The 26,233-nt window shown below is 51.8% G+C and overlaps 2 protein-coding genes across 2 annotated transcripts; one reads left to right on the top strand and one right to left on the bottom strand.

The window, feature by feature from the left end:
• Positions 1–1,065: 1,065 nt before the first annotated feature.
• On the top strand, positions 1,066–23,792 carry LOC146764564 (uncharacterized). Its single transcript, XM_085564544.1, has 10 exons — positions 1,066–1,199; positions 1,231–3,861; positions 6,571–6,730; positions 10,263–10,371; positions 12,217–13,351; positions 14,150–14,238; positions 15,479–15,556; positions 17,103–17,270; positions 21,713–21,788; positions 23,503–23,792. Exons 2-10 carry the CDS (start codon positions 3,642–3,644, stop codon positions 23,739–23,741), a joined length of 2,274 nt encoding a protein of 757 aa, XP_085420670.1. The 5' UTR covers positions 1,066–1,199; positions 1,231–3,641; the 3' UTR covers positions 23,742–23,792.
• A 719-nt stretch (positions 23,793–24,511) lies between these two features.
• LOC146764563 (uncharacterized) lies at positions 24,512–26,233 on the bottom strand. The gene is made up of 4 exons (XM_085564553.1): positions 25,952–26,233; positions 25,353–25,404; positions 25,203–25,252; positions 24,512–24,600 (listed from the first exon to the last, which is right to left on the bottom strand). Exons 1-4 carry the CDS (start codon positions 26,231–26,233, stop codon positions 24,556–24,558), a joined length of 429 nt encoding a protein of 142 aa, XP_085420679.1. The 3' UTR covers positions 24,512–24,555.

Below are 26,233 nucleotides of genomic sequence, written 5' to 3'. Positions count from 1 at the left end.
GGAGGAGGAGGAAGAGGCCGGGACGGGTCGGCGGAGCCGCTTCAAGGCATGGCCGGACCCCGCGGCGGGTCCGCTGCGCTTCCGCTCCGGGGCCGCCCTTCGGCTCTTTCCGCCTCCCTTCGGCTCTTTCCGCCGCTCTCCTTCGGCTCTTCCCGCCGCTCTCCTTCGGCTCTTCCCGCCGCTCTCCTTCGGCTCTTCCCGCCTCCCTCCTTCGGCTCTTTCCGCCGCCCTCCTTCGGCTCTTCCCGCCTCTCTCCTTCGGCTCTTCCCGCCGCTCTCCTTCGGCTCTTCCCGCCGCTCTCCTTCGGCTCTTTCCGCCTCCCTCCTTCGGCTCTTTCCGCCGCCCTCCTTCGGCTCTTCCCGCCTCTCTCCTTCGGCTCTTCCCGCCGCTCTCCTTCGGCTCTTTCCGCCGCTCTCCTTCGGCTCTTCCCGCCTCCCTTCGGCTCTTCCCGCCTCCCTCCTTCGGCTCTTTCCGCCGCTCTCCTTCGGCTCTTCCCGCCGCTCTCCTTCGGCTCTTCCCGCCTTCCTTCGGCTCTTTCCGCCGCTCTCCTTCGGCTCTTCCCGCCGCTCTCCTTCGGCTCTTCCCGCCGCTCTCCTTCGGCTCTTTCCGCCGCTCTCCTTCGGCTCTTTCCGCCGCCCTCCTTCGGCTCTTCCCGCTCTCCTTCGGCTCTTTCCGCCGCTCTCCTTCGGCTCTTTCCTCCGCCTCCCTTCGGCTCTTCCCGCCTCCCTTCGGCTCTTTCCGCCGCTCTCCTTCGGCTCTTTCCGCCGCTCTCCTTCGGCTCTTCCCGCCGCTCTCCTTCGGCTCTTTCCGCCGCTCTCCTTCGGCTCTTTCCGCCGCCCTCCTTCGGCTCTTTCCGCCGCTCTCCTTCGGCTCTTTCCGCCGCTCTCCTTCGGCTCTTTCCGCCTCCCTCCTTCGGCTCTTCCCGCCGCCCTCCTTCGGCTCTTTCCGCCTCCCTCCTTCGGCTCTTTCCGCCGCTCTCCTTCGGCTCTTTCCGCCGCTCTCCTTCGGCTCTTTCCGCCTCTTCCCGGCTCCGCTCGGGCCCGGCGCACTGCGGTGCCCGAGGGAGGGGGCGTGGCCGGTGGTATGACGTCATCGAGGTGGGCGTGGCTTAACGGAATTGCCGCCCCCCCCCCCCAATGTCCTCGAGGTGTCCCCAAGGTCCCCAAGGTGTCCCCAAGGCCACCCCCAATGTCCCCGAGGTGTCCCCGAGGTGTCCCCAGTGTCCCCGAGGTGTCCCCAATGTCCCCGAGGTGTCCCAAATGTCCCCAAAGCCACCCCAATGTCCCTGAGGTGTCCCCCAGGTGTCCCCAGTGTCCCCGAGGCCACCCCCAATGTCCACAAGGTGTCCCCGAGGTGTCCCAATGTCCCCAAGGTGTCCCCAAAATGTCCCCATGTCCCCAAAGCCACCCCCAATGTCCCCGAGGTGTCCCCAATGTCCCCAAGGCATCCCCCAATGTCCCCGAGGTGTCCCCAAAGCCACCCCAATGTCCCTGAGGTGTCCCCGAGGTGTCCCCAGTGTCCCCGAGGCCACCCCCAATGTCCCCAAGGTGTCTCCAAAGCCACCCCCAATGTCCCCAAGGCCACCCCAATGTCCCCGAGGTGTCCCCAATGTCCCCAAGGTGTCCCCAATGTCCCCAAGGCCACCCCAATGTCCCCGAGGTGTCCCCAATGTCCCCAAAGCCACCCCAATGTCCCCAAGGTGTCCCCAATGTCCCCAAGGTGTCCCCGAAATGTCCCCATGTCCCCAAAGCCACCCCCAATGTCCCCAAGGTGTCCCCAATGTCCCCGAGGTGTCCCCCAATGTCCCCGAGGTGTCCCCAAATCCACCCCCAATGTCCCTAAGGTGTCCCCGTGGTGTCCCCGAGGTGTCCCCATGTCCCCAAAGCCACCCCCAATGTCCCTGACGTGTCCCCAAGGCCACCCACCAATGTCCCCAAGGCCACCCACCAATGTCCCCAAGGTGTCCCCAATGTCCCTGAGGTGTCCCCGAGGTGTCCCCAATGTCCCCAAAGCCACCCCCAATGTCTCCAAGGTGTCCCCAAGGTGTCCCCATGTCCCCGAGGTGTCCCCAATGTCCCCAAAGCCACCCCCAATGTCCCCAAGGTGTCCAAGAGGTGTCCCCAAGGTGTCCCCAAAGCCACCCCAATGTCCCCGAGGTGTCCCTGAAATGTCCCCATGTCCCCAAAGCCACCCCCAATGTCCCCGAGGTGTCCCCGAGGTGTTCACTAATTACCGCCAAGTTTTTCATAAATGACTGCTGAATTTTCATTTTCATTAATTACCGCTAATTTTGTCATTACTTTCCGCTAATTTGGCCATTAATCCCCGTTAATTCCGTCATTAATTATCCCTCATTTTGCCATTAATTACCGCTAATTTTGTCATTAATTCCCGCCAATTCTGTCATTAATTCCCGTTAATTCAGCCGTTAATCCCCGTTAATTTTGTCATTAATCCCCGTTAATTCAATCATTAATTCCCGTTAATTTTGTAATTAATTATCCCTCATGTTGCCATTAATTACCGCTAATTCTCTCATTAATCCCTGTTAATTTTTTCATTAATTCCCAATAATTTTGTCATTAATTCCCAATAATTCTCTCATTGATCCTCGTTCATTTTTGAGGGGGGGAATTTTATTGGATTATTTTTTTTTTAATTTGAGGGGAATTTTAGGGCGATTTTACAGAACCTCGGGCCGACTTTTGGGGTATTTTTGTGGAATTTTGGGAACTCTTGCGCCGATTTTGTTTTTAGCGCCCTCGGCGCAATTTCAGCGAATTTTTTCGCGAATTTTACCCCGATTTTACCTCTCATTTTTTAACCATTTCCCGGAAATTTCGGGCCGATTTTTGGGGCGTTTTTTGGGGCGAATTTTTGCCATTTCGGCGTCTTTCCAGCGAATTTTCCACCTTTTTTCCTCCTTCCCCTCCGCTTCCCCTTCAATTCCCGCCAATTCCAGCCGCATTTCCCGCCAGTTTCCCCCCGGAAATTTCGGGGATTTCGCGGGGGTTTCCCCCGAGGGGCGTGGCCACGTACACCGGTGGGCGTGGCCTATGGGTAAGTGCGGTTTGACCAATCAGGGGCGTGCCCACCGCGCAGTGGGCGTGGCCTATGGGTAAACGGGAGTGGTTTGACCAATCAGGGGCGTGCCCACCGCGCAGTGGGCGTGGCCTATGGGTAAGTGTGGTTTGACCAATCAGGGGCGTGCCCACCGCGCAGTGGGCGTGGCCTATGGGTAAGTGTGGTTTGACCAATCGGGGGCGTGCCCACCGCGAAGTGGGCGTGGCCACCGCGAAGCGGGGCGCGCCCCACCGCCTCAAGGGGGGCGTGGCCTCCGCGCAGTGGGCGTGGCCTATGGGTAAGCGGGAGTGGTTTGACCAATCAGGGGCGTGCCCACCGCGCAGTGGGCGTGGCCTATGGGTAAGCGGGAGTGGTTTGACCAATCGGAGGCGTGCCCACCGCGCAGTGGGCGTGGCCTGGGCGGAAAGTGGGCGTGTCCCTTTTTTGGGGGGATTCCCCCGCTCGCTTCCGCTCCGGCGGCGACTCCCGGGAGATCCCCCCCCAAAAAAAAATAAAAGGGGGAGCGGGAGAGGGGTGGGGGGAGTCCCCCCAAAAACAACATAAACCCCCCCAAAAAAATGGCCGAGGAGCTGCCCGTGGACCTCCGCACGCGCCGCCCCCCGAACCCCCCAAAAACCCCCCAAAAACGCCGCCCCTCCCCCCGGCCCGAAACGTCGCTGCCGCTGCGGAAGCGCCGCTCGGTGCTGGGGGGAGGGGAGCCCCCCGGTTTTGGGGAGACCCCCCCGGGACCCCCCCAAATTCGGGCCGCCAAAAGCCCCAAATTCGGCGTCGGCGCAGGTGAGACCCAACCCCCCCCCCCTCCCCCCTCCCCTCCCCCCCCAACCTGGGTTTTGGGGTGACCCCCCCCCCCAAAATTTCCCCCCAATATTCCCCATTTTTTCCCCTTTATTTCCCAATTTTCCCCCAATTTTTTCCCTCGTTATTCCCAATTTCCCCCAATTTTTTCCTAATTTCCCCTCCACTTTTCCCAGATTTTTTCCCAAATTTCTTCCCAATTGTCCCCCAATTTCCCCCAATTTTTTCCTAATTTTCCTCCCAATTTTTTCCCTCCCTATTCCAAATTTCCCCCAATTTTTTCCTAATTTCCCCTCCACTTTTCCCCGATTTTTCCCAAATTTCTTCCCAATTTTCCCCCAATTTTATCCCAAACTTTCCCCCATTATTCCCCCATTTTTCCCCCAATATTCCCCATTTTCCTGCTTTATTTCCCAATTTCCCCCCAATTTTTCCCGAATTTTCCTCCCAATTTTTTCCCTCACTATTCCCAATTTCCCCCAATTTTTTCCTAATTTCCCCCTCACTTTTCCCCAATTTTCCCCAAATTTCTTTTCATTTTTCCCCAATTTTATCCCAAAATTTCCCCCATTATTCCCCCATTTTTTCTCCTATATTCCCGTTTTTCCCTCTTTATTTCCCAATTTCCCCCATTTTTTTCCTCATTTCCCCCCCACTTTTCCCAAAATTTTCCCACATTTCTTCCCAATTTTCCCCCAATTTTATCCCAAACTCTCCCCCGATTATTCCCCCATTTTCCCCCCAATATTCCCCATTTTTCCCGCTTTAATTCCCAATTTTTCCCGAATTTTCCCCCCAGTTTTTTCCCTCGTTATTCCCAATTTCCCCCAATTTTTTCCTAATTTCCCCCCACTTTTCCCTGATTTTTCCCACATTTCTTCCCAATTTCCCCCCAATTTTTTTCCCTCGTTATTCCAAATTTCCCCCAATTTTTTCCTAATTTCCCCTCCACTTTTCCCCGATTTTCCCCACATTTCTTCCCAATTTTCCCCCAATTTTATCCCAAACTTTCCCCCATTATTCCCCCATTTCCCCCCCAATATTCCCCATTTTTCCCACTTTATTTCCCAATTTCCCCCCAATTTTTCCCGAATTTTTCCCGAATTTTCCTCCCAATTTCCCCCCAATTTTTTTCCCTCGCTATTCCAAATTTCCCCCAATTTTTTCCTAATTTCCCCTCCACTTTTCCCCGATTTTCCCCAAATTTCTTTTCATTTTTCCCCAATTTTATCCAAAATTTCCCCCATTATTCCCCCATTTCCCCCCCAATATTCCCCATTTTCCTGCTTTATTTCCCAATTTCCCCCCAATTTTTCCCGAATTTTCCTCACAATTTTTTCCCTCACTATTCCCAATTTCCCCCAATTTTTTCCTAATTTCCCCCCCATTTTTCCCCGATTTTTCCCACATTTCTTCCCAATTTTCCCCCAATTTTATCCCAAACTTTCCCCCATTATTCCCCCATTTTTTCCCCTATATTCCCCATTTTTTCCCCTTTATTTCCCAATTTCCCCCAATTTTTTCCTAATTTCCCCCCCCATTTTTCCCCGATTTTTCCCACATTTCTTCCCAATTTTCCCCCCAATTTTATCCCAAACTTTCCCCCATTATTCCCCCATTTTTTCCCCTATATTCCCCTTTTTTCCCGCTTTATTTCCCAATTTCCCCCTCATTTTTCCCGAATTTTTCCCGAATTTTCCTCCCAATTTCCCCCCAGTTTTTTCCCTCACTATTCCCAATTTCCCCCAATTTTTTCCTAATTTCCCCCCCATTTTTCCCCGATTTTTCCCACATTTCTTCCCAATTTTCCCCCAATTTTATCGCAAACTTTCCCCCGATTATTCCCCCATTTTTCCCCAATATTCCCCATTTTTCCCATTTTTTTCCCAATTTCCCCCAATTTTCCCCCAATTTCTCCCCCATTCCCCTCCATTTTTTCTGCAGTTTTCCCTGTTTTTTTCCTCATTTTTCCCCAAATTCCCCCTAATTTTTCCCCAATTTTTTCCTGTTGTTTTCTGATTTCCACCCCAATTTTTCTGCAATTTCTCCCCATTTTTTCCCACATTTCCCCCACTTTTCTTCCCCAATTTTTCTCAATTCCCCCCAATTTTCTCCTGATTTTCTCCCTCTTTTGTCAATTTTTCCCCAAATTTTTCCCCAATTTCCCCGATTTTCCCCTAATTTTCCCCCAATTTTTCCAACTTTTTCCTCACTATTCTTCCCCAATTTTTAACCAATTTTTCTCTGATTTTCCCAAGTTTTCCTCAATTCATCCCAAATTTCCCCCCAAATTTCCCCCATATTTTGCCAAAATTTTCCCAATTTTCCCCCCAAATTTTCCCAATATCCCCCCAAATTTCTCCCAAATTTCTCCCAAATTTTCCCAATTTCCCCCCAAATTTCCCCCAATTTTTGCCCAATTTTTCCCAATTTTTCCCAATTTCCCCTATTTTTTTCCCCAAATTTTCCCAATTTCCCCCAAAATTTCCCCAATTTCCCCCCAAATTTCCCCAATTTTCCCCCAATTTCCCCCCCAATTTCCCCAATTTTCCCCCCAATTTTCCCCCCAATTTTCCCCCAAATTTCCCCAATTTTCCCCCAATTTTTTCCCAATTTCGCTCATAAATTTTCCCACTTTTCCCCCCGATTTTCCCAATTTTTCCCAATTTCCCCCCAATTTTTCCCTTCCAGGTTGGAGGGCGGAGCCGCCGCTGCCGTTTTTGGGGGGAGGGGGAATTTTGGGGCTTCCCCCGGCCCCGATTTTGGGATCCCCAAATTTGGGGGTCCCCCCTGAGCCCCTCTTGGCCGCCGCCATCGCCGCCGCCACCCGGCAGGACGAGGACGGGGACACGTGAGTGAGGGACCCCAAAATTCACCCAAAAACCCCCAAATTCACCCAAAAAAACCCCAGAATTCACCCCAAAATCCCCAAAATCACCCAAAAACCCCCAAATTCACCCCAAAAAACCCCAGAATTCACCCCAAAAACCCCCAAAATCACCCAAAAAAACCCCAGAATTCACCCAAAAACCCCAAAATCACCCCAAAATCCCCAAAATCACCCAAAAAACCCCCAAAATTCACCCCAAAACCCCCAAAATTCACCCAAAAACCCCAAAATTGACCCAAAAAACCCCAAAAATCACCCAAAAAACCCCCAAAATTCACCCCAAAACCCCCAAAATTCACCCAAAAACCCCAAAATTCACCCAAACCCCCCAAAAGCACCCCAAAACCCCCAAAATTCACCCAAAACCCCCCAAATTCACCCCAATAACCCCAAAAATCACCCCCAAACCCCCCAAATTCACCCAAAACCCCCAAAATTCACCCCAAAACCCCAAATTCACCCCAAAAACCCCAAAAATTACCCCAAAACCCCCAAAATTCACCCCAAAAATCCCAAATTCACCCCCCAAAACATTGAAATCACCCAAAAACCCCAAAAATTCACCCCCAAACCCCAAAATCACCCCAAAAACCCCCCAAAAAATCCCCAAAACCCCCGAAATTCACCTGAGAAACCCCAAAACCCCCAAATCCACCCAAAAATCCCCAAAATTCACCCCAAAACTGTCAACATCCACCTGGGAAACCCCAAAATCCAGCCCCAAAACCCCGAAATTCACCCCAAAATTCACCTGAGAAACCCCCAGAAACCCCAAAAATCACCTGGGACACCCCAAAATCCATCTGGGAAACGCCAGAATTCATCCCAAAAACCCCAAAATTTACCTGGGACACCCCAAAATCCCAAAATTCACTTGGAACACCCCAAAATTCACCTGGGACACCCCCAAAATAATCCCCAAAATCCATCCGGGAAACCCCAAAAATCAACCAGGAAAACCCCAAAATTCACCCGGGAAACCCCAAAATTCACCTGGGACACCCAAAACCCCCAAAATTCACCTGGGACACCCAAAAAATCCCCAAAATCCTCCGGGAAACCCCCAAAAAATCCCCAAAATCCCCAAAATTCACCCAGGAAATCCCCAAAAAAATCCCCAAAAATCACCCGGGAAAACCCCAAAATCTACCCGGGAAAACCCCAAAATTCACCTGGGAAATCCCAAAATTCACCCCAAATTCACCCCAAAAACCCCAAAATTCACCCCAAAACCCCCAAAATTCACCTGGGGCACCCCAAAGTCCCAAAATTCACCTGGGAACCCCCCAAAAATCCCCAAAAATCCTCCGGGAAACCCCAAAATCCACCCCAAAAAACCCAAAATTCACCTGGGAAAACCCCAAAAATCCCCTCGGGACCCCCCAAATTTCCCACTCCGGGGAGTCCCAAATGTCCCCAAATGTCCCCAAATATCCCCAAAATGTCCCAAAATGTCCCAAAATGTCCCCAAATATCCCCAAAATGTCCCAAAATGTCCCCAAATATCCTAAAATGTCCCAAAATGTCCCCAAATATCCCCAAAATGTCCCAAAATGTCCCCAAAATGTCCCCAAATATCCTAAAATGTCCCCAAATGTCCCAAAATGTCCCAAAATGTCCCCAAAATGTCCCAAAATGTCCCAAAATTCACCCAAAATGTCCCAAATGTCCCCAGCCGTCCCCTCCCCCACCCCGCGGGGAATCCCCGCGCCGCCGATGACGTCACCGGCGAGGCCACGCCCCCTTACGGGAACAGCGCGGGGGGAGGGGCGGGAAGAGCTTTGGGGCCATTTCGGGACTTTTTGGGACATTCGGGACCTCCCCAAAGTCCCCAAATGTCCCCAAATGTCCCCAAAAGTCCCAAAAGGTCTCCAAATCCCCCCAAAATGTCCCCAAAATTCAGCCAAAATGTCCCAAAATGTCCCCAAAAGTCCCCAAAATGTCCCCAAATGTCCCAAAATGTCCCCAAAATGTCCCCGAAATGTCCCCAAACGTCCCCAAAATTCACCCAAAATGTCCCCAAATCCCATTTTTGTCATTTTTTACCCATTTTTCCCCGATTTTCCCCATTCTTGCTCAATGTCCCCAAATGTCCCAAATCCCCGCAAATGTCCCCAAATATCCCCAAAATGTCCCCAAATGTCCCCAATGTCCCCAATCCCATTTTTCCCAATTTTTCCCAATTTTCCCCCATTGTTCCCCATTTTTTCCCAACCCCCCCAATGTCCCCAATCCCATTTTTCCCAATTTCCCCCCATTTTTTCCCATTCTTCCCTATTTTTGCTCAATGTCCCCAACCCCAAATGTCCCCAAATGTCCCCAAAATGTCCCAAATCCCCAAATCCCCCCAGTGTCCCCAATCCCATTTTTCCCATTTTTCTCCCATTTTTTCCCAATGTCCCCAATGTCCCCAATCCCATTTTTTCCCAATTTTCCCCCATTTTTTCCCATTCTTCCCCATTTTTGCTCAACGTCCCCAATGTCCCCAATGTCCCCAATCCCATTTTTCCCATTTTTTCCCAATTTTCCCCCATTGTTCCCCATTTTTTCCCAATGTCCCCAAATCCCCCAATGTCCCCAATCCCATTTTCCCCAATTTCCCCCATTTCCCCCCACTGTTCCCCATTTTTCCCCACTGTCCCCAATGTCCCCAACCCCAAATGTCCCCAAATGTCCCCAAAATGTCCCAAATCCCCCGATGTCCCCAATCCCATTTTTCCCAATTTCCCCCCATTTTTTCCCATTGTTCCCTATTTTTGCTCAATGTCCCCAACCCCAAATGTCCCCAAAATGTCCCAAAATGTCCCAAATCCCCCCAATGTCCCCAATCCCATTTTTCCCATTTTTCTCCCATTTTTTCCCAATGTCCCCAATGTCCACAATCCTATTTTTTCCATTTTCCCCCCATTTTTTCCCAATATCCCCAATTCTTCCAATGTCCCCAAATCCCCTCAATGTCCCCAATGTCCCCAATCCCATTTCCCCCCAATTTTTCCCAATTTTCCCTCATTGTTCCCCATTTTTTCCCAATGTCCCCAAATCCCCCACTGTCCCCAATCCCATTTTCCCCATTTCCCCCCATTTTTTCCCATTCTTCCCCATTTTTGCTCAACGTCCCCAATGTCCCCAATGTCCCCAATCCCATTTTTTCCCATTTTCCCCCATTTTTTCCCATTGTTCCCCATTTTTGCTCAATGTCCCCAAATGTCCTCAAAATGTCCCAAATCCCCTCAGTGTCCCCAATGTCCCCAATGTCCCCAATCCCATTTTTCCCATTTTTTCCCAATTTTCCCTCATTGTTCCCCATTTTTTCCCAATGTCCCCAAATCCCCCACTGTCCCCAATCCCATTTTTCCCAATTTTCCCCCATTTTTTCCCATTGTTCCCCATTTTTGCTCAATGTCCCCACTGTCCCCAATGTCCCCAACCCCCCCGATGTCCCCAGTGTCCCCAAAAGCCCCAAAATCCGCCCAAATCTCCCCAAAATGCGCAGCCCGCTGCACATCGCGGTGGCTCAGGGCGCTGTGTCGGCCGCTCGCCGCTTGGTGGCGCTGTTCGTGCGGGGGGGGCGCGACCTCGACGTCTACAACAACCTGAGACAGGTGAGGGAGCGCGGGGACGGTTTGGGTGAATTTGGGGAGATTTTGGGACATTTGGGATATTTTGGGTGAATTTTGGGACATTTTGGGACATTTTGGGGAGATTTTGGGACATTTTGGGTGAATTTTGGGGAGATTTGGGGACATTTTGGGTGAATTTTGGGACATTTTTGGGACATTGTGGGTGAATTTTGGGACATTTTGGGGAGATTTGGGGAGATTTGGGACATTTTGGGTGAATTTTGGGACATTTTGGGGACATTTGGGGAGATTTTGGGACATTTGGGGACATTTTGGGACATTTTGGGTGAATTTTGGGGACATCTTGGGGACATTTTGGGACATCTTGGGGAGATTTTGGGTGAATTTTGGGACATTTGGGGACATTTTGGGAGATTTTGGGTGAATTTTGGGGACATCTTGGGGACATTTTGGGTGAATTTTGGGATATTTTTGGTGAATTTTGGGATATTTTGGGTGAATTTTGGGGACATTTTGGGACATTTTGGGGATATTTTGGGGACATTTTGGGAGATTTAGGGACATTTTGGGAGATTTGGGGATATTATGGGACATTTTGGGACATTTTTGGGACATTTTGGGAGATTTGGGGACATTTTGGGACATTTGGGGACATTTTGGGGACATTTTGGGGACATTTTGGGACATTTTACGATATTTGAGGACATTTTGGGTGAATTTTGGGGACATTTTGGGGACATTTTATGATATTTGAGGACATTTTGGGTGAATTTTGGGGAAATTTTGGGACATTTTTCGGACATTTTGGGGACATTTGGGGACATTTTGGGACATTTTGAGTGAATTTTGGGGACATTTTAGGGACATTTGGGGACATTTTGGAACATTTTGGTACATTTTGGGACATTTTGGGAGATTTGGGGACATTTTTGGGACATTTTGGGACATTTTGGGACATTTTGGGACATTTGGGTATATTTGGGGACATTTTGGGTACATTTGGTGACATTTTGGGGACCTTTTTGGTGAATTTTGGGAACATTTTGGGACATTTGGGGACATTTTGGGACATTTTTGGTGAATTTTGGGGGCATTTTGGGGACGTTTGGGGACATTTTGGGACATTTGGGGACATTTTGGGGCATTTTGGGGACATGTCACACACATGTCACACATCACACATGTCACACACGTGTCCCACGCGTGTCCCCCGCAGACCCCGTTGCACCTGGCGGTGATCACAGCCTTGTCCCACACACGTCACATGTCACACACACGTCCCACATGTCTCACACATCACACACGTGTCACACACGTCGCACACATGTCCCACACATGTAACACGCGTGTCCCCGCAGACCCCGCTGCACCTGGCGGTGATCACGGCCCTGTCCCACACACATCACATGTCACACGTCACACACATGTCCCACATGTGTAACATGCGTGTTCCCCGCAGACCCCGCTGCACCTGGCGGTGATCACGGCCCTGTCCCACACACGTCACATGTCACACACACGTCCCACATATCTCACACATCACACACGTGTCACACACGTCGCACACATGTCCCACACATGTAACACGCGTGTCCCCGCAGACCCCGCTGCACCTGGCGGTGATCACGGCCCTGTCCCACACACATCACATGTCACACGTCACACACATGTAACACACATGTAACACGCGTGTTCCCCGCAGACCCCGCTGCACCTGGCGGTGATCACGGCCCTGTCCCACACACATCACACATGTAACACACATGTCACACGCGTGTGCCCCGCAGACCCTGCTGCACCTGGCGGTGATCACAGCCCTGTCACACACGTCACACATCACACATGTAACACGCGTGTTCCCCGCAGACCCCGCTGCACCTGGCAGTGATCACGGCCCAGCCGCTCCTGGTGCGCCTCCTGCTGGCGCACGGCGCCTCCGCCATGGCGCCCGACCGCCTGGGCCGCACCTGCGCTCACCTGGCCTGCGCTCACCTGGCCCCGGGGGGCGGGGCCTGGCACCAGGGGGGCGGGGCTTCGGCATCGGGGGGCGGGGCTTCATCAGCGGTGGGCGGGGCTTCGGCATCGGGGGGCGGGGCCTGGCACCAGGGGGGCGGGGCTTCGGCCTCGGGGGGCGGGGCTTCATCAGCGGTGGGCGGGGTTTCGGCCTCAGGGGGCGGGGCCTCGGGACAAGGGGGCGGGGCCTCTGGCACAGGGGGCGGAGCTTCGGTCTCAGGGGGCGGGGCCTCGGGACAAGGGGGCGGGGCCTCGGGACAAGGGGGCGGGGCTTCGGCCTCGGGGGGCGGGGCTTTAGCAGCGGTGGGCGGGGCCTTGGAGCAGCGGGGCGGGGCTTCAGGCCCAGGGGGCGGGGCTTCATCAGCGGTGGGCGGAGCTTCGCGCTCAGGGGGCGGAGCTTCGGTCTCGGTGGGCGGGGCTTTAGTCTCAAGGGGCGGGGCTTCGGCTTCAGGGGGCGGAGCTTCCGCTTCGGGGGGTGGGGCTTCGCGCACAGGGGGCGGGGTTTCAGGCGCAGGGGGCGGGGCTTCAGCCACAGGGGGCGGGGCTTCGGTAGAGGAGGGCGGGGCCTCGGGGCAGGGGGGCGGGGTTTCGAACACAGGGGGCGGGGCTACGGCAGCGGTGGGCGGGGCTAGGGCAGCGGTGGGCGGGGCTTCGGCTTCATTGGGCGGGGCTAGGGTAGCGGTGGGCGGGGTTTCAGCCTCAGGGGGCGGGGCTTCGTCAACAGGGGGCGGGGTTTCTTTCGAGGTGGGCGGGGCCACGGTCGCGGGGGGCGGGGTTTCGGGATCAGGGGGCGGGGCTTGTGGATCAGGGGGCGTGGTTTCGGGCTCGGGGGGCGTGGCTTCGGGCTCGGGGGGCGGGGCTTGGGGATCAGGGGGCGTGGTTTCGGGGTCGGGGGGCGTGGCTTCGGGGGGAGGGCCCCGCCCCCGCGTCCTGCGCGAGCTCCTGCGCGGCCCCGCCCCCCCGGACCTGCAGGCGCGCGACTACGAGGGTGAGGAACAGGGGAAATTGGGGGAAATTCGGGGGGTTTTGGGAAAATCGGGGGGAAACGGGGAAATCTGGGGGAATTGGCCCAAAAATGGGGAAAAAATGGGGGGAAATGGGGAAATTTGGGGGGAATTGGCCCAAAAATGGGGAATTTTGGGGGGAAATGGGGAAATTTGGGGGGAAATTGGCCCAAAAATGGGGAAATTTGGGGGGAAATTGGGGAAATTTTGAGAAAATTGGCCCAAAAATGGGGAAATTTGGGGGGAAATTGGCCCAAAAATGGGGAAATTTGGGGGGAAATTGGCCCAAAATTGGGGAAAAAATGGGGGGAAATGGGGAAATTTAGGGGAAATTGGCCCAAAAATGGGGAAATTTGGGGGAAATTGGGGAAATTTGGAGAAAATTGGCCCAAAAATGGGGAAATTTGGGGGGAAATTGGCCCCAAAATGGGGAAATTTTGGGGAAAATGGGGAAATTTGGGGAAATTGGCCCAAAATGGGGAAATTTGGGGGGAAAATGGGGAAATTTCGGGGAAATTGGCCCAAAAATGGGGAAATTTGGGGGGAAATGGGGTGAAAATGGGGAAATTTGGGAAAATCATGGAAAAAATGGGGGAAATTGGGGAAAATTTGGGGGAAGTTGGGAAAATTTGGGGGAAATTTGGGAAAAAGTGGGGAAAATGGGGGGAAAATGAGGAAAAAATTGGGGGGAAAAATGGGATTTTTTGGGAATTTTTGGGGGGGGTCCGGGAGGAATTTTGGGAATTTCGGGGGGGTCTGAGCTGCCCCTCGGCCCCCCCCAGGCCTGACCCCCCTGCACGTGGCCGTGGCCTCGGGGTCCCGCGAGAGCGTCCTGCTGCTGCTGGAGCACGGCGCCGACGTCGACGCCGGGGTCGGAATTCCCGAAAAATCCCGAAAGTTCCCGGAAATTCGGGAATTCCGGGGAAATCCGGGAAAAATTTGGGGCATCTTGGGGCGGTTTGGGGGCGTTTAAAGGGGATTTTTGGGGAAATAATTTGAATTTTGGGGGGGTTTTGGGGGGTTTTTGGGATTTTTTTGGAAATTTTCTGGGGATTTTGGGGATTTTTGGGGAATTTTCAGGAATTTTTGGGCATTTTGGGGGGGAATTTGGGAAAAGACTTGGATTTCTGGGGATTTTTTTGGGAATTTTTGGAGAATTTTGGGGAATCTGGGGGATTTTGGGGGATTTTCAAGAATTTTGGGAGATTTTTGGGATTTTTTTAGGGATTTTTGGTGATTTTTTGGGAATTTTGGGGGGAAATTTGGAAAAATATGTGGGTTTTTGGAGAATTTTGGGGAAATTTGGGAGATTTTTTGGAATTTTCAAGAATTTTGGGAGATTTTTCAGGTTTTTTTTTTATTTTCTGAAAAATTCTGGAAATTTTGGGATTTTGGGGGATTTTTTTGGGACTTTCTGGGGGAATTTGGGAGATTTTGGAACTTTTGGGGGGATGTTGAGAAAACTTGGGAATTTTGGGGAATCTTCAAAAATTTTGGGAGATTTGGGGGAATTTTTGGGGAATTTTTGGGGGAATTTGGGAAAATATTTGGATTTTTGGGGATTTTTTGCAATTTTTGGGAGGATTTTGGGAATTTTTGGAGGAATTTTGGGGAATTTTGGGAATTTTCGGCTCCCGGGGGTTTTTGGGGATGCCAAAAATTTTGGGAGGGGTCCCGAGCGGGATTTTGGGGGTCCCTGAGCCCAATTTTGGGAGATTTGGGGAGATTTTGGGGAAATTTGGGAGATTGTTTTTGAATTTTCAAGGATTTTAGGAGATTTGGGGGAATTTTGGGGATTTTTGGGTGATTTTTTTGGATTTTGGGAATTTTGGGCTCCCGGGGGTTTTTGGGGATGCCGAAAATTTTGGGAGGGGTCCCGAGCGGGATTTTGGGGGTCCCTGACCCCGATTTTGGGGCGATTTTGGGACATTTTGTAACATTTTTGCGGCAGATTTTGAGGGAATTTTAGCGGGATTTTGGTGGAATTTCGGGGAATTTTGGGAATTTTCGGCTCCCGGGGGTTTTCGGGGATGCCGAAAATTTTGGGAGGGGTCCCGAGGGGGATTTTGGGGGTCCCTGAGCCCGATTTTGGGGGGTTTTGGCCCTCGCAGGACATCAAGAGCGGGCGCTCGCCGCTGCTGCACGCCGTGGAGAGCGGCAGCCTGGAAATGGCCGAGCTGCTGCTGCAGGTGGGAATTTTTGGGAATTTTGGGGGGATTTTGGGAATTTTCGGGAATTTTCGGGAATTTTGGGGGGATTTCGGGAATTTTTGGGAATTTTGGGGGGATTTTGAGGGGATTTTTGGGGGGATTTGGCGAATTTTTGGGAATTTTGGGGGATTTTTGGGAATTTTGGGGGGATTTGGCGAATTTTTGGGAATATTTGGGAATTTTGGGGGATTTTTGGGAATTTTGGGGGGATTTTGGGAATTTTCGGGGATTTTGGGGGGATTTTGAGGGGGATTTTGGGAATTTTTTGGGGGATTTGGAGAGGATTTTTTGGGGGGATTTTGGAGGGGATTAGAGGGATTTTGGGGAATTTTGGGTTATTTTTGGGATTTTTTTTGGGAAACTTTTGGAATTTATGGGGGGGTTGGGAGGATTTTGGGGAATTTTTGGGAGAATTTTGGGAGAATTTTGGTGGAATTTGGGGGGATTTTAGGGGGTTTTGGGAATTTTTGGGGGATTTGGGGGATTTTTGGGAAATTTTGGAAATTTTGGGGAATTTTTGGAAAATTTGGGGGATTTGGGGGGATTTTAGGGGGCTTTGGGAAGTTTTGGGTGATTTGGGGGATTTTTGGGAATTTTTGGAAATGTTGGGAATTTTTTTTGAAATTTTGGGGGATTTTGGGGGGGTTTTGGAGGGTTTTGGAGGAATGTTTGGGTATTTTTGGGAATTTTTGGGAATTTGGGGGATTTTGGGGGGATTTGGGGGATTTTTTTGGGATTATTGGGAATTTTGTGAGAATTTTTGGAGATTTTGTGCGAATGTTTGGGGGGATTTTTGGGGTGATTTTTGGGTTTATCAGGATGATTTTTTGGGTTTTTTGGGAATATTTCATGGGATGTTTATGGGGTTTTTTTGGGGGAATTTTATGGGAATTTTTGGGGATTTTTGGGGAATTCAATGGGATTTTGGGGAATTTTTGGGGGGTTTTGAGGATTTTGTGGGAATTTTGGGCATTTTTGGGGGGATTTTGGGGGGATTTTTGGGGTTATCTGTATGATTTTTTTGGGTTTTTTTGGGGATATTTCACGGGATTTTTATGGGGTTTTTTGGGATTTTTGGGGGAATTGGATGGAATTTTGGGGTTTTCGTTTCCTACGGGATTTCGGGGCTCCCCTGACCCCGAATTTTGGGGTTTCCCAGCACGGCGCCAGCGTGAACCCCAGTCCTACGGGGATTTTGGGATTTTTTCGGGATTTTGGGGGTTTTATGGGAATTTTGGGGCTTTTATGGGAATTTTTGGGGATTTTATGGGAATTTGGGGAATTTTTGGGGGATTTGGGGAATTTTTGGGAGGATTTTTGGGGGGATTTTTGGGGGGATTTTGGGGGGATTTTGGGGGGATTTTTTGGGTTATCAGTATGATTTTTTTGGGTTTTTTTGGGGATATTTCACAGGATTTTTATGGGGTTTTTTTGGGATTTTTGGGGTGAATTGGATGGAATTTTGGGGTTTTCGTTTTGGATGGGATTTCGAGGTTCCCTCATCCCGAATTTTGGGGTTTCCCAGCACGGCGCCAGCGTGAACGCGCAGTCCTACGCCGGCTGCACGGCGCTGCACGCGGCCGCCGGCCGGGGGCTGCTGCGGCTGCTGCGGCTGCTGCTGCGCTGCGGCGCCGACTGCGGCCTGCGCAACCTGCACAACGACACCGCCGCCGCCGTGGCCGCCAGCGCCCAGGTGGGACAAATCTGGGAATTTGGGAATTTTTGGGGATTTTTTGGGATTTTTTGGGATTTTTTTGGGGTTGAAATGGCATTTTTTGGGGATTTTTTGGGGAATAAATTGAATTTTTCGGGGATTTTTGAGCGCATCGACCCCGCTGTGAGAGCTCAGGTGAGTCCAGCCCGAAATTTTGGGGATTTTGGGATTTTTGGGGATTTTTTGGGAGGTTTCTGGGGTTGAAATGGGATTTTTTGGGGATTTTTTGGGGAATAAATTGAATTTTTCGGGGATTTTTGAGCGCATCGACCCCGCTGTGAGAGCTCAGGTGAGTCCAGCCCGAAATTTTGGGGATTTTGGGATTTTTGGGGATTTTTTGGGATTTTTTTAGGCTTGAAATGGGATTTTTTGGGCATTTTTTTGGGATTTTTTGGGCAATTTTAGGGAATAAATTGAATTTTTCGGGGATTTTTGAGCGCATCGAACCCGCTGTGAGAGCTCAGGTGAGTCCAGCCGGAAATTTTGGGGATTTTGGGATTTATTTGGGATTTTTCGGGAATTTTTGGGGATTTTTGGGGAATTTTTTGGGGATTTTTGGGGAGTTTTTTGGGGTCAGCAACCTGCACAACGACACCGCCGCTGCCGTGGCCGCCAGCGCCCAGGTGGGAAAAATCTGGGAATTTGGGAATTTTTGGGATTTTTTTGGGATTTTTTTGGGGTTGAAATGGGATTTTTTGGCCATTTTTTGGGGATTTTTTGGGGATTTTTTGGGCATTTTTGGGGAATAAATTGAATTTTTCGGGGATTTTTGAGCGCATCGAACCCGCTGTGAGAGCTCAGGTGAGTCCAGCCCGAAATTTTGGGGATTTTGGGATATTTTTGGGATTTTTTGGGAATTTTGGGGGATTTTTGGGGAATTTTTTGGGGATTTTTGGGGAGTTTTTTGGGGTCAGCAACCTGCACAACGACACCGCCGCTGCCGTGGCCGCCAGCGCCCAGGTGGGACAAATCTGGGAATTTGGGAATTTTTGGGGTTTTTTGGGATTTTTTTGGGGTTGAAATGGGATTTTTTGGGGATTTTTTGGGGATTTTTTGGGGATTTTTGGGGCATTTTTGGGGAATAAATTGAATTTTTTGGGGATTTTTGGGATCCCAAATGGGCACGGTGGCCCCACTGGGAGAGCTCAGGTGAGTCTAGCCCGAAATTTTGGAAATTTTGGGATTTTTTGGGGATTTTTGGGGATTTTTTTGGAAGTTTGGGGGAGTTTTTTGGGGTCAGCAACCTGCACAACGACACCGCCGCCGCCGTGGCCGCCAGCGCCCAGGTGGGACAAATCTGGGAATTTGGGAATTTTTGGGAATTTTTGGGATTTTTTTGGGATTTTTTTAGGCTTGAAATGGGATTTTTTGGGCATTTTTTTGGGATTTTTTGGGCAATTTTAGGGAATAAATTGAATTTTTCGGGGATTTTTGAGCGCATCGAACCCGCTGTGAGAGCTCAGGTGAGTCCAGCCCGAAATTTTGGGGATTTTGGGATTTTTTTGGGATTTATTGGAGATTTTTAGGGAATAAATTGAATTTTTTTTTATTTTTGGGGGATTTTTTGGGATTTTTTGGACATTTTTGTGGATTTTTGAGGGATATTTTGGGATTTTTGGGGGATTTTTTGGGGATTTTTTTGGGGGATTTTTTTGGAAATTTTGGGGGGATTTTTAGGGAATAAATTGAATTTTTTGGGGATTTTTGAGCGCATCGAACCCGCTGTGAGAGCTCAGGTGAGTCCAGCCCGAAATTTTGGGGATTTTGGGATTTTTTTGGGATTTATTGGAGATTTTTGGGGAATAAATTGAATTTTTTGGGGATTTTTGAGTGCATCGAACCCGCTGTGAGAGCTCAGGTGAGTCCAGCCCGAAATTTTGGGGATTTTGGGATTTTTTTGGGATTTTTTGGGAATTTTGGGGGATTTTTGGGGAATTTTTTGGGGATTTTTGGGGAGTTTTTTGGGGTCAGCAACCTGCACAACGACACCGCCGCCGCCGTGGCCGCCAGCGCCCAGGTGGGACAAATCTGGGAATTTGGGATTTTTTGGGAATTTTTGGGATTTTTTTGGGGTTGAAATGGGATATTTTGGGCATTTTTTGGGGATTTTTTGGGGATTTTTTTGGCATTTTTGGGGAATAAATTGAATTTTTTGGGGATTTTTGAGTGCATCGACCCTGCTGTGAGAGCTCAGGTGAGTCCAGCCCGAAATTTCGGGGATTTTGGGATTTTTTTCGGATTTATTGGAGATTTTTAGGGAATAAATTGAATTTTTTTTTTTTTTTGGGGGATTTTTTTGGGATTTTTTGGGGATTTTTTTGGGGAATTTTTGGAAATTTTGGGGGGATTTTTAGGGAATAAATTGAATTTTTTGGGGATTTTTGAGCGCATCGAACCCGCTGTGAGAGCTCAGGTGAGTCCAGCCCGAAATTTTGGGGATTTTGGGATTTTTTTGGGATTTATTGGAGATTTTTGAGGAATAAATTGAATTTTTCGGGGATTTTTGAGCGCATCGAACCCGCTGTGAGAGCTCAGGCGAGTCCAGCCCGAAATTTTGGGGATTTTGGGATTTTTTGGGGATTTTTTGGGATTTTTTTGGGCTTGAAATGGGATTTTTGGGGGATTTTTTGGGGATTTTTTGGGCATTTTTGGGGAATAAATTGAATTTTTTGGGGATTTTTGAGCGCATCGAACCCGCTGTGAGAGCTCAGGCGAGTCCAGCCCGAAATTTTGGGGATTTTGGGATTTTTTGGGGATTTTTCGAGAATTTTTTGGGGTTGAAATGGGATTTTTTGGGCATTTTTTCGGGATTTTTTTGGCATTTTTGGGGAATAAATTGAATTTTTTGGGGATTTTTGAGTGCATCGACCCTGCTGTGAGAGCTCAGGTGAGTCCAGCCCGAAATTTTGGGGATTTTGGGATTTTTGGGGATTTTTTGGGATTTTTTTAGGCTTGAAATGGGATTTTTTGGGCATTTTTTGGGCATTTTTTTGGCATTTTTGGGGAATAAATTGAATTTTTTGGGGATTTTTGGGATCCCAAATGGGCACGGTGGCCCCACTGGGAGAGCTCAGGTGAGTCTAGCCCGAAATTTTGGGAATTTTGGGATTTTTGGGGATTTTTGGGAATTTTTGGGGAATTTTTTTGGGATTTTTGGGGAGTTTTTTGGGGTCAGCAACCTGCACAACGACACCGCCGCCGCCGTGGCCGCCAGCGCCCAGGTGGGAAAAATCTGGGAATTTGGGATTTTTTGGGAATTTTTGGGATTTTTTTGGGGTTGAAATGGGATTTTTTGGCCATTTTTTGGGGATTTTTTGGGCATTTTTAGGGAATAAATTGAATTTTTCGGGGATTTTTGAGCGCATCGAACCCGCTGTGAGAGCTCAGGCGAGTCCAGCCCGAAATTTTGGGGATTTTGGGATTTTTTTGGGATTTATTGGAGATTTTTGAGGAATAAATTGAATTTTTTTGGGATTTTTGAGCGCATCGACCCCGCTGTGAGAGCTCAGGTGAGTCCAGCGCGAAATTTTGGGGATTTTGGGATTTTTTGGGGATTTTTGGGGAATTTTTCGGGATTTTTGGGGTATTTTTTTGGGGATTTTTTTGGGATTTTTGGGGAGTTTTTTGGGGTCAGTAACCTGCACAATGACACCGCCGCCGCCGTGGCCGCCAGCGCCCAGGTGGGACAAATCTGGGAATTTGGGAATTTTTGGGAATTTTTGGGATTTTTTTAGGCTTGAAATGGGATTTTTTGGGCATTTTTTTGGGATTTTTTGGGCAATTTTAGGGAATAAATTGAATTTTTCGGGGATTTTTGAGCGCATCGACCCCGCTGTGAGAGCTCAGGTGAGTCCAGCCCGAAATTTTGGGGATTTTGGGATTTTTTGGGGATTTTTGGGGATTTTGTGGCGATTTTTGGGGTTGAAATGGGATTTTTGGGGATTTTTTGGGGGATTTTTGGGGTCCCAAACCGCAGCGAGCGCTCAGGTGAGTCCAGCCTGGAAAATTTGGGAGAAATTTTGAGGATTTTGGGGACTTCGGATTTAATTTTGAGGTTTTTTTGGATTTGGGGTGAAATTTTGGGGGGATTTGGGGTGAAATTTTGGGGGTATTTTGGGTGAAATTTTGGAGGGATTTTGGGTGAAATTTTGTGCATTTTGGGGAGTTTGGATGAAATTTTGAGAATTTTTATGTATTTTGGGCTAAATTTTGGGGGGATTTGGGGTGAATTTTTGGGGGGATTCAGGGGGAAATTTGGAGGATTTTAGAGAGTTGAATTTTGACGATTTTTTTGGGATTTTGGCCTAAATTTTGGGGGCATTTCGGGTGAAATTTTGGGGGCATTTTGGGCTAAATTTTGGGGGGATTTTGGGGTGAAAATTTGGGATTTTTGGGGTGTCTGAGCCCACCCCTCTCCCCAGGTCATCGACATCCTGCGGGGAAAAGCCTCGAGACCCCCCCAGGACCCCCCAAAATCCCCCCGGGACCCCCCCCACGGTGAGGCCCAAATTTGGGGAGCCCCGAGGGGATTTTGGGGGGTCCTGGGGAAAAAATCCCAAATTTTGGGGTCCTGGGGGGATTTTGGGGGAAAAAATTCCAAATTTTGGGGGTCCCTGGGGGGATTTTGGGGGTCCTGTGGAAAAATTTCTAAAATTTGGGGGGTCCTGGGGGAAAAAAAACAAATTTTGGGGGTTCCTGGGTGGGAAATTCCCAAATTTTGGGGTCCCTGGGGGGATTTTGGGGGGGTCCTGTGGAAAAATTTCCAAAATTTGGGGGGTCCTGGGGGAAAAAAAACAAATTTTGGGGTCCCTGGGGGGATTTTGGGGGTCCTGTGGAAAAATTTCCAAAATTTGGGGGGTCCTGGGGAAAAATTCCCAAATTTTGGGGTCCCTGGGGAGATTTCGGGGGGTCCTGTGGAAAAATTCCCAAATTTTGGGGGGTCCTGGGGAAAAATTCCCAAATTTTGGGGTCCCTGGGGGAAATTTGGGGGTCCTGTGGAAAAATTCCCAAATTTTGGGGGGTCCTGGGGGGATTTTGGGGGAAAAATTTCCAAATTTTGGGGGGTCCTGGGGGAAAAAACCCAAATTTTGGGGTCCTGGGGGGATTTTGGGGGGTCCTGGGGAAAAAATCCCAAATTTTGGGGGGTCCTGGGGGGATTTTGGGGGAAAAAATTCCAAATTTTCGGGGTTCCTGGGTGGGAAATTCCCAAATTTTGGGGTCCCTGGGGGGATTTTGGGGGTCCTGTGGAAAAATTTCCAAAATTTGGGGGCTCCTGGGGAAAAATTCCCAAATTTTGGGGGGTCCTGGGGTGATTTTGGGGGGAAAAATTCCAAATTTTGGGGGTTCCTGGGTGGGAAATTCCCAAATTTTGGGGTCCCTGGGGGGATTTTGGGGGAAAAATTCCCAAATTTGTTGTGTTCAGGAAGGAAATTTCCAAATTTTGGGGGGTCCTGGGGAAAAATTCCCAAATTTTGGGGGTTTCTGGCAGAAAATTCCCGAATTTTGGGGTCCCTGGGGGTATTTTGGGGGGTCCTGGGGAAAAATTCCCAAATTTTTGGGGGTCCTGGTTGGGAAATTCCCAAATTTTGGGTGCCCAGGAAGAAAATTCCCAAATTTTGAGGGGTCCTGGGGGAAAACACCCAAATTTTGGGGTCCCTGGGGGGATTTTGGGGGAAAAATTCCCAAATTTGTTGTGTTCAGGAAGGAAATTTCCAAATTTTGGGGGGTCCTGGGGAAAAATTCCCAAATTTTGGGAGGGTTCCTGCAGAAAATTCCCAAATTTTGGAATCCCTGGGGGTATTTTGGGGGGTCCTGGGGAAAAATTCCCAAATTTTGGGGGGTCCTGGTCAGGAAATTCCCAAATTTTGAGGGGTCCTGGGGGAAAACACGCAAATTTTGGGGTCCCTGGGGGGATTTTGGGAGGAATTCCCAACTTTTGGGGGGTCTCGGGTGGGAATTCTCAAATTTTAGGGGATCCTGGGGAAAAAATCCCAAATTTTGGGGGGTTCTGGCAGAAAATTCCCGAATTTTGGGGGTTCTGGCAGAAAATTCCCGAATTTTGGGGTCCCTGGGGGTATTTTGGGGGGTCCTGGGGGAATTCCCAAATTTCGGGGGGTCCCGGGGGGATTTTGGGGGAAAATTCCCCAATTTTGGGGCTCCCGGCTGAAAAAAATCCCCAATTTTGGCTCCTCTGGCCACGCCCCCTCCACAGGCAGCGCCTCCCAAGCCCCGCCCACTTCCGCGTCCGCAGCCAATGGGGTGGAAGGGGCGGGGCCTCCGCGCGCGTTGCTGGGCGCGCGGGGAAGCTCCGCCCACCAGCGGAGCGGCGACCAATCAGAGGCGGCCGCGGGGAGGCCCCGCCCCCCGGCGCCTCAGAGGCTCCGCCCACGGGAGGGGCGGGGCCAGGGCAGCATTAATGGCGGGAGCGCCAGGGAAAATAAAATAAAATAAGATAAAATAAAATAAAATAAAATAAAATAAAATAAAATAAAATAAAACCGATACACATGGACTGGGAGGGGACTGGGATAAACTGGGAGGGACTGGGATAAACTGGGAGGGGACTGGGATAAACTGGGAAGGGCTGGGGTCCTTTTAAGGAGCGTGGGAAAGCGGCCGCGGGGCATGATGGGAGTTGTAGTCCAGCACATAACGCGGCTCTAAGAGGCGCGGGGCACGATGGGAGTTGTAGTCCCGGAAGTGGCCGCTTAGCGCCCCCTGTCGCCCTGCCCGTGCATTCGGGGCACTGGTTTGAACTGGGAGCACTGGGATGGACTGGGATAAACTGGGATGGACTGGGGGGGACTGGGAGGGAACTGGGAGGGGGTTAGGGGTTACTGGTTTGTACTGGGAGGGAACTGGGAGGGGATTTGGAGAGACTGGGAGGGACTGGGGGGAACTGAGATAAACTGGGAGCACTGGGAGTGAACTGGGAGCACTGGGAGTGAACTGGGAGCACTGGGAGGGAAGAGGAATTAAACTGGGAGGCACTGGGAGGGAACTGGGAGGGACTGGAATGGACTGGGAGGGAGCTTGGAGTTACTGGTTTGGACTGGGATGGACTGGGAGGGTTCCGAGAGGCCGCTGGTCCCAACTGGGATGGACTGGGAGGGGACTGGAACCGTACTGGCATCAAACTGGGAGGGAACTGGGATGGACCGAGACAAACTGGGAGGGAACTGGGATGGACCGAGACAAACTGGGAGGGAACTGGGAGGGACTGGTTTGAACTGGGAAGGGGGCGTGGTTTATTGGTGGGCGTGGCTCAGACCAGCTCCCCCTGGGGCGTCACCAGCGGCTCCGGGGGCGCCTGGGGGGGGTGGGGGAGGGGTCTGAGGGGTGGGGGAGGGGCCAGGGCCGCTCTCTGCCCCTCCCCCACCCCTTGGACCCCTCCCCCACCTCGCGCCCCTCCCCCCCAACCCCAAATCTCATCTACCCCTCCCCCACCCCTCGAATCCCCTCCCCCACACCCAAATCCCCTCCCCAGCCTCTCCCCCACCCCAAATCCCCACCCCAGCCTCTCCCCCACCCCAAATCCCCTCCCCCACCCTCAAATCCCCTCCCCAAATCCCCTCCCCCATTCCCAAATCCCCTCCCCAGCCCCTCCCCCACCCCAAATCCCCACCCCAGCCCCTCCCCCACCCCTCAAATCCCCTCCCCCACCCCTCGGACTCCTCCCCTGCCCCTCCCCCACCCCCAAATCCCCTCCCCAGCCCCTCCCCCACCCCTCAAATCCCCTCCCCCACCCCTCGGACTCCTCCCCTGCCCCTCCCCCACCCCCAAATCCCCTCCCCAGCCCCTCCCCCACCCCTCAAATCCCCTCCCCCACCCCTTGGACTCCTCCCCTGCCCCTCCCCACCCCCAAATCCCCTCCCCAGCCCCTCCCCCACCCCCAAGCCCCTCCCCCCTCACCTGCTCCTCCCCCCACGGCTCCACCTCCTCGTACAGGTGAGGCTCCGCCCCTGCGGGGGGAGGTGGGGGAGGGGCGGCAGGTGAGGGGTGGGGGAGGGGCACCGGCCCCTCCTCCCCTCCCCCTCTGCCTGCCCCTCCCCCCTCACTCACCCTTGGGGGCGGAGCCAAGGCCGGGGGGGCCCCGGAAGCTTCCGGAGCTGGGCTGGGGGTGGGGGAGGGGCGGGGGGGAGGGGGGGGTCACAAGGAGCCCCTCCCCCACCCCAAACCCCTCCCCCACCTTCCATTGCCCTTCCCCCACCCTCGAAATGCCTGAGACCCTCAAAACCGCCCCTCCCCCACCCCAAAACCGCCCCTCCCCCATCCCAAACCCCTCCCCCACCTTCCAGCGCCCCTCCCCCACCCTCGAAATGCCTGAACCCGCCCAAAACCGTCCCTCCCCCACCCAAAATCTGCCCCTCCCCCACCTTCCATCGCCCCTCCCCCACCCCCCAAAACCTAACCCCCCCAAACAGCCCCTCCCCCACCCCAAAAAGCCCCTCCCCCACCCCAAACCCTTCCCCACCTTCTATCGCCCCTCCCCCACCCCTAAAAGGCTTGGACCCCCCGCAAACCCGCCCCTCCCCCACCCCAAACCCCTCCCCCATCTTCCATTGCCCCTCCACCACCCCCAAAAACTTAAACCCCCAAACCGCCCCTCCCCCACCCCAAATCTGCCCCTCCCCCACCCCAACCAGCCCCTCCCCCCTCACCGTCTCCGTCCCCTCTGCCTCCCCCGCGGGTTCCCGGCCCCGCCCCCGCCGGAACCGGAAGCGGAAGCAGAGCCCCGCCCCCAGGGCGGGCAGGAGGAGCCCCCCGAGCGCGCACAGCGCCCCCTGCAGGACGGCCGGGACGCCCCCCTCGGCCGCGCCCCCCGGCGCCTCCGCGGGCTCCTCCCCCCGAGGGGGCGGGGCCTCGGGCAGGGCTGGGGGAGGGGAAAAATTATCACTTCCGGTCTGCCCCGCCCACTTCCGGTTTGCTCCCCCCACCCGCAT

The sequence above is a fragment of the Lonchura striata genome, chromosome 33 (genome assembly GCF_050655825.1).
Source record: "Lonchura striata isolate lonStrDom1 chromosome 33, ASM5065582v1, whole genome shotgun sequence".
Taxonomy (NCBI): Eukaryota; Metazoa; Chordata; class Aves; order Passeriformes; family Estrildidae; genus Lonchura; species Lonchura striata.
Note: the sequence above shows the minus strand (reverse complement) of the source record. Positions and strands in the feature narration are given on the sequence as shown.

Excerpts from the sequence above, each read along its gene's own strand:
- LOC146764564 (XM_085564544.1), top strand. The coding sequence starts at position 3,642 with ATGGCCGAGGAGCTGCCCGTGGACCTCCGCACGCGCCGCCCCCCGAAC. Across the intron at positions 3,862-6,570 it reads CAAATTCGGCGTCGGCGCAG|GTTGGAGGGCGGAGCCGCCG; the intron begins GTGAGACCCAAC and ends TTTCCCTTCCAG. Across the intron at positions 17,271-21,712 it reads CCGTGGCCGCCAGCGCCCAG|GTCATCGACATCCTGCGGGG; the intron begins GTGGGACAAATC and ends CCCTCTCCCCAG.
- LOC146764563 (XM_085564553.1), bottom strand. The coding sequence starts at position 26,233 with ATGCGGGTGGGGGGAGCAAACCGGAAGTGGGCGGGGCAGACCGGAAGT. Across the intron at positions 25,405-25,951 it reads AGGCAGAGGGGACGGAGACG|CCCAGCTCCGGAAGCTTCCG; the intron begins GTGAGGGGGGAG and ends CCCCACCCCCAG. Across the intron at positions 25,253-25,352 it reads CCTTGGCTCCGCCCCCAAGG|GGGCGGAGCCTCACCTGTAC; the intron begins GTGAGTGAGGGG and ends CTCCCCCCGCAG.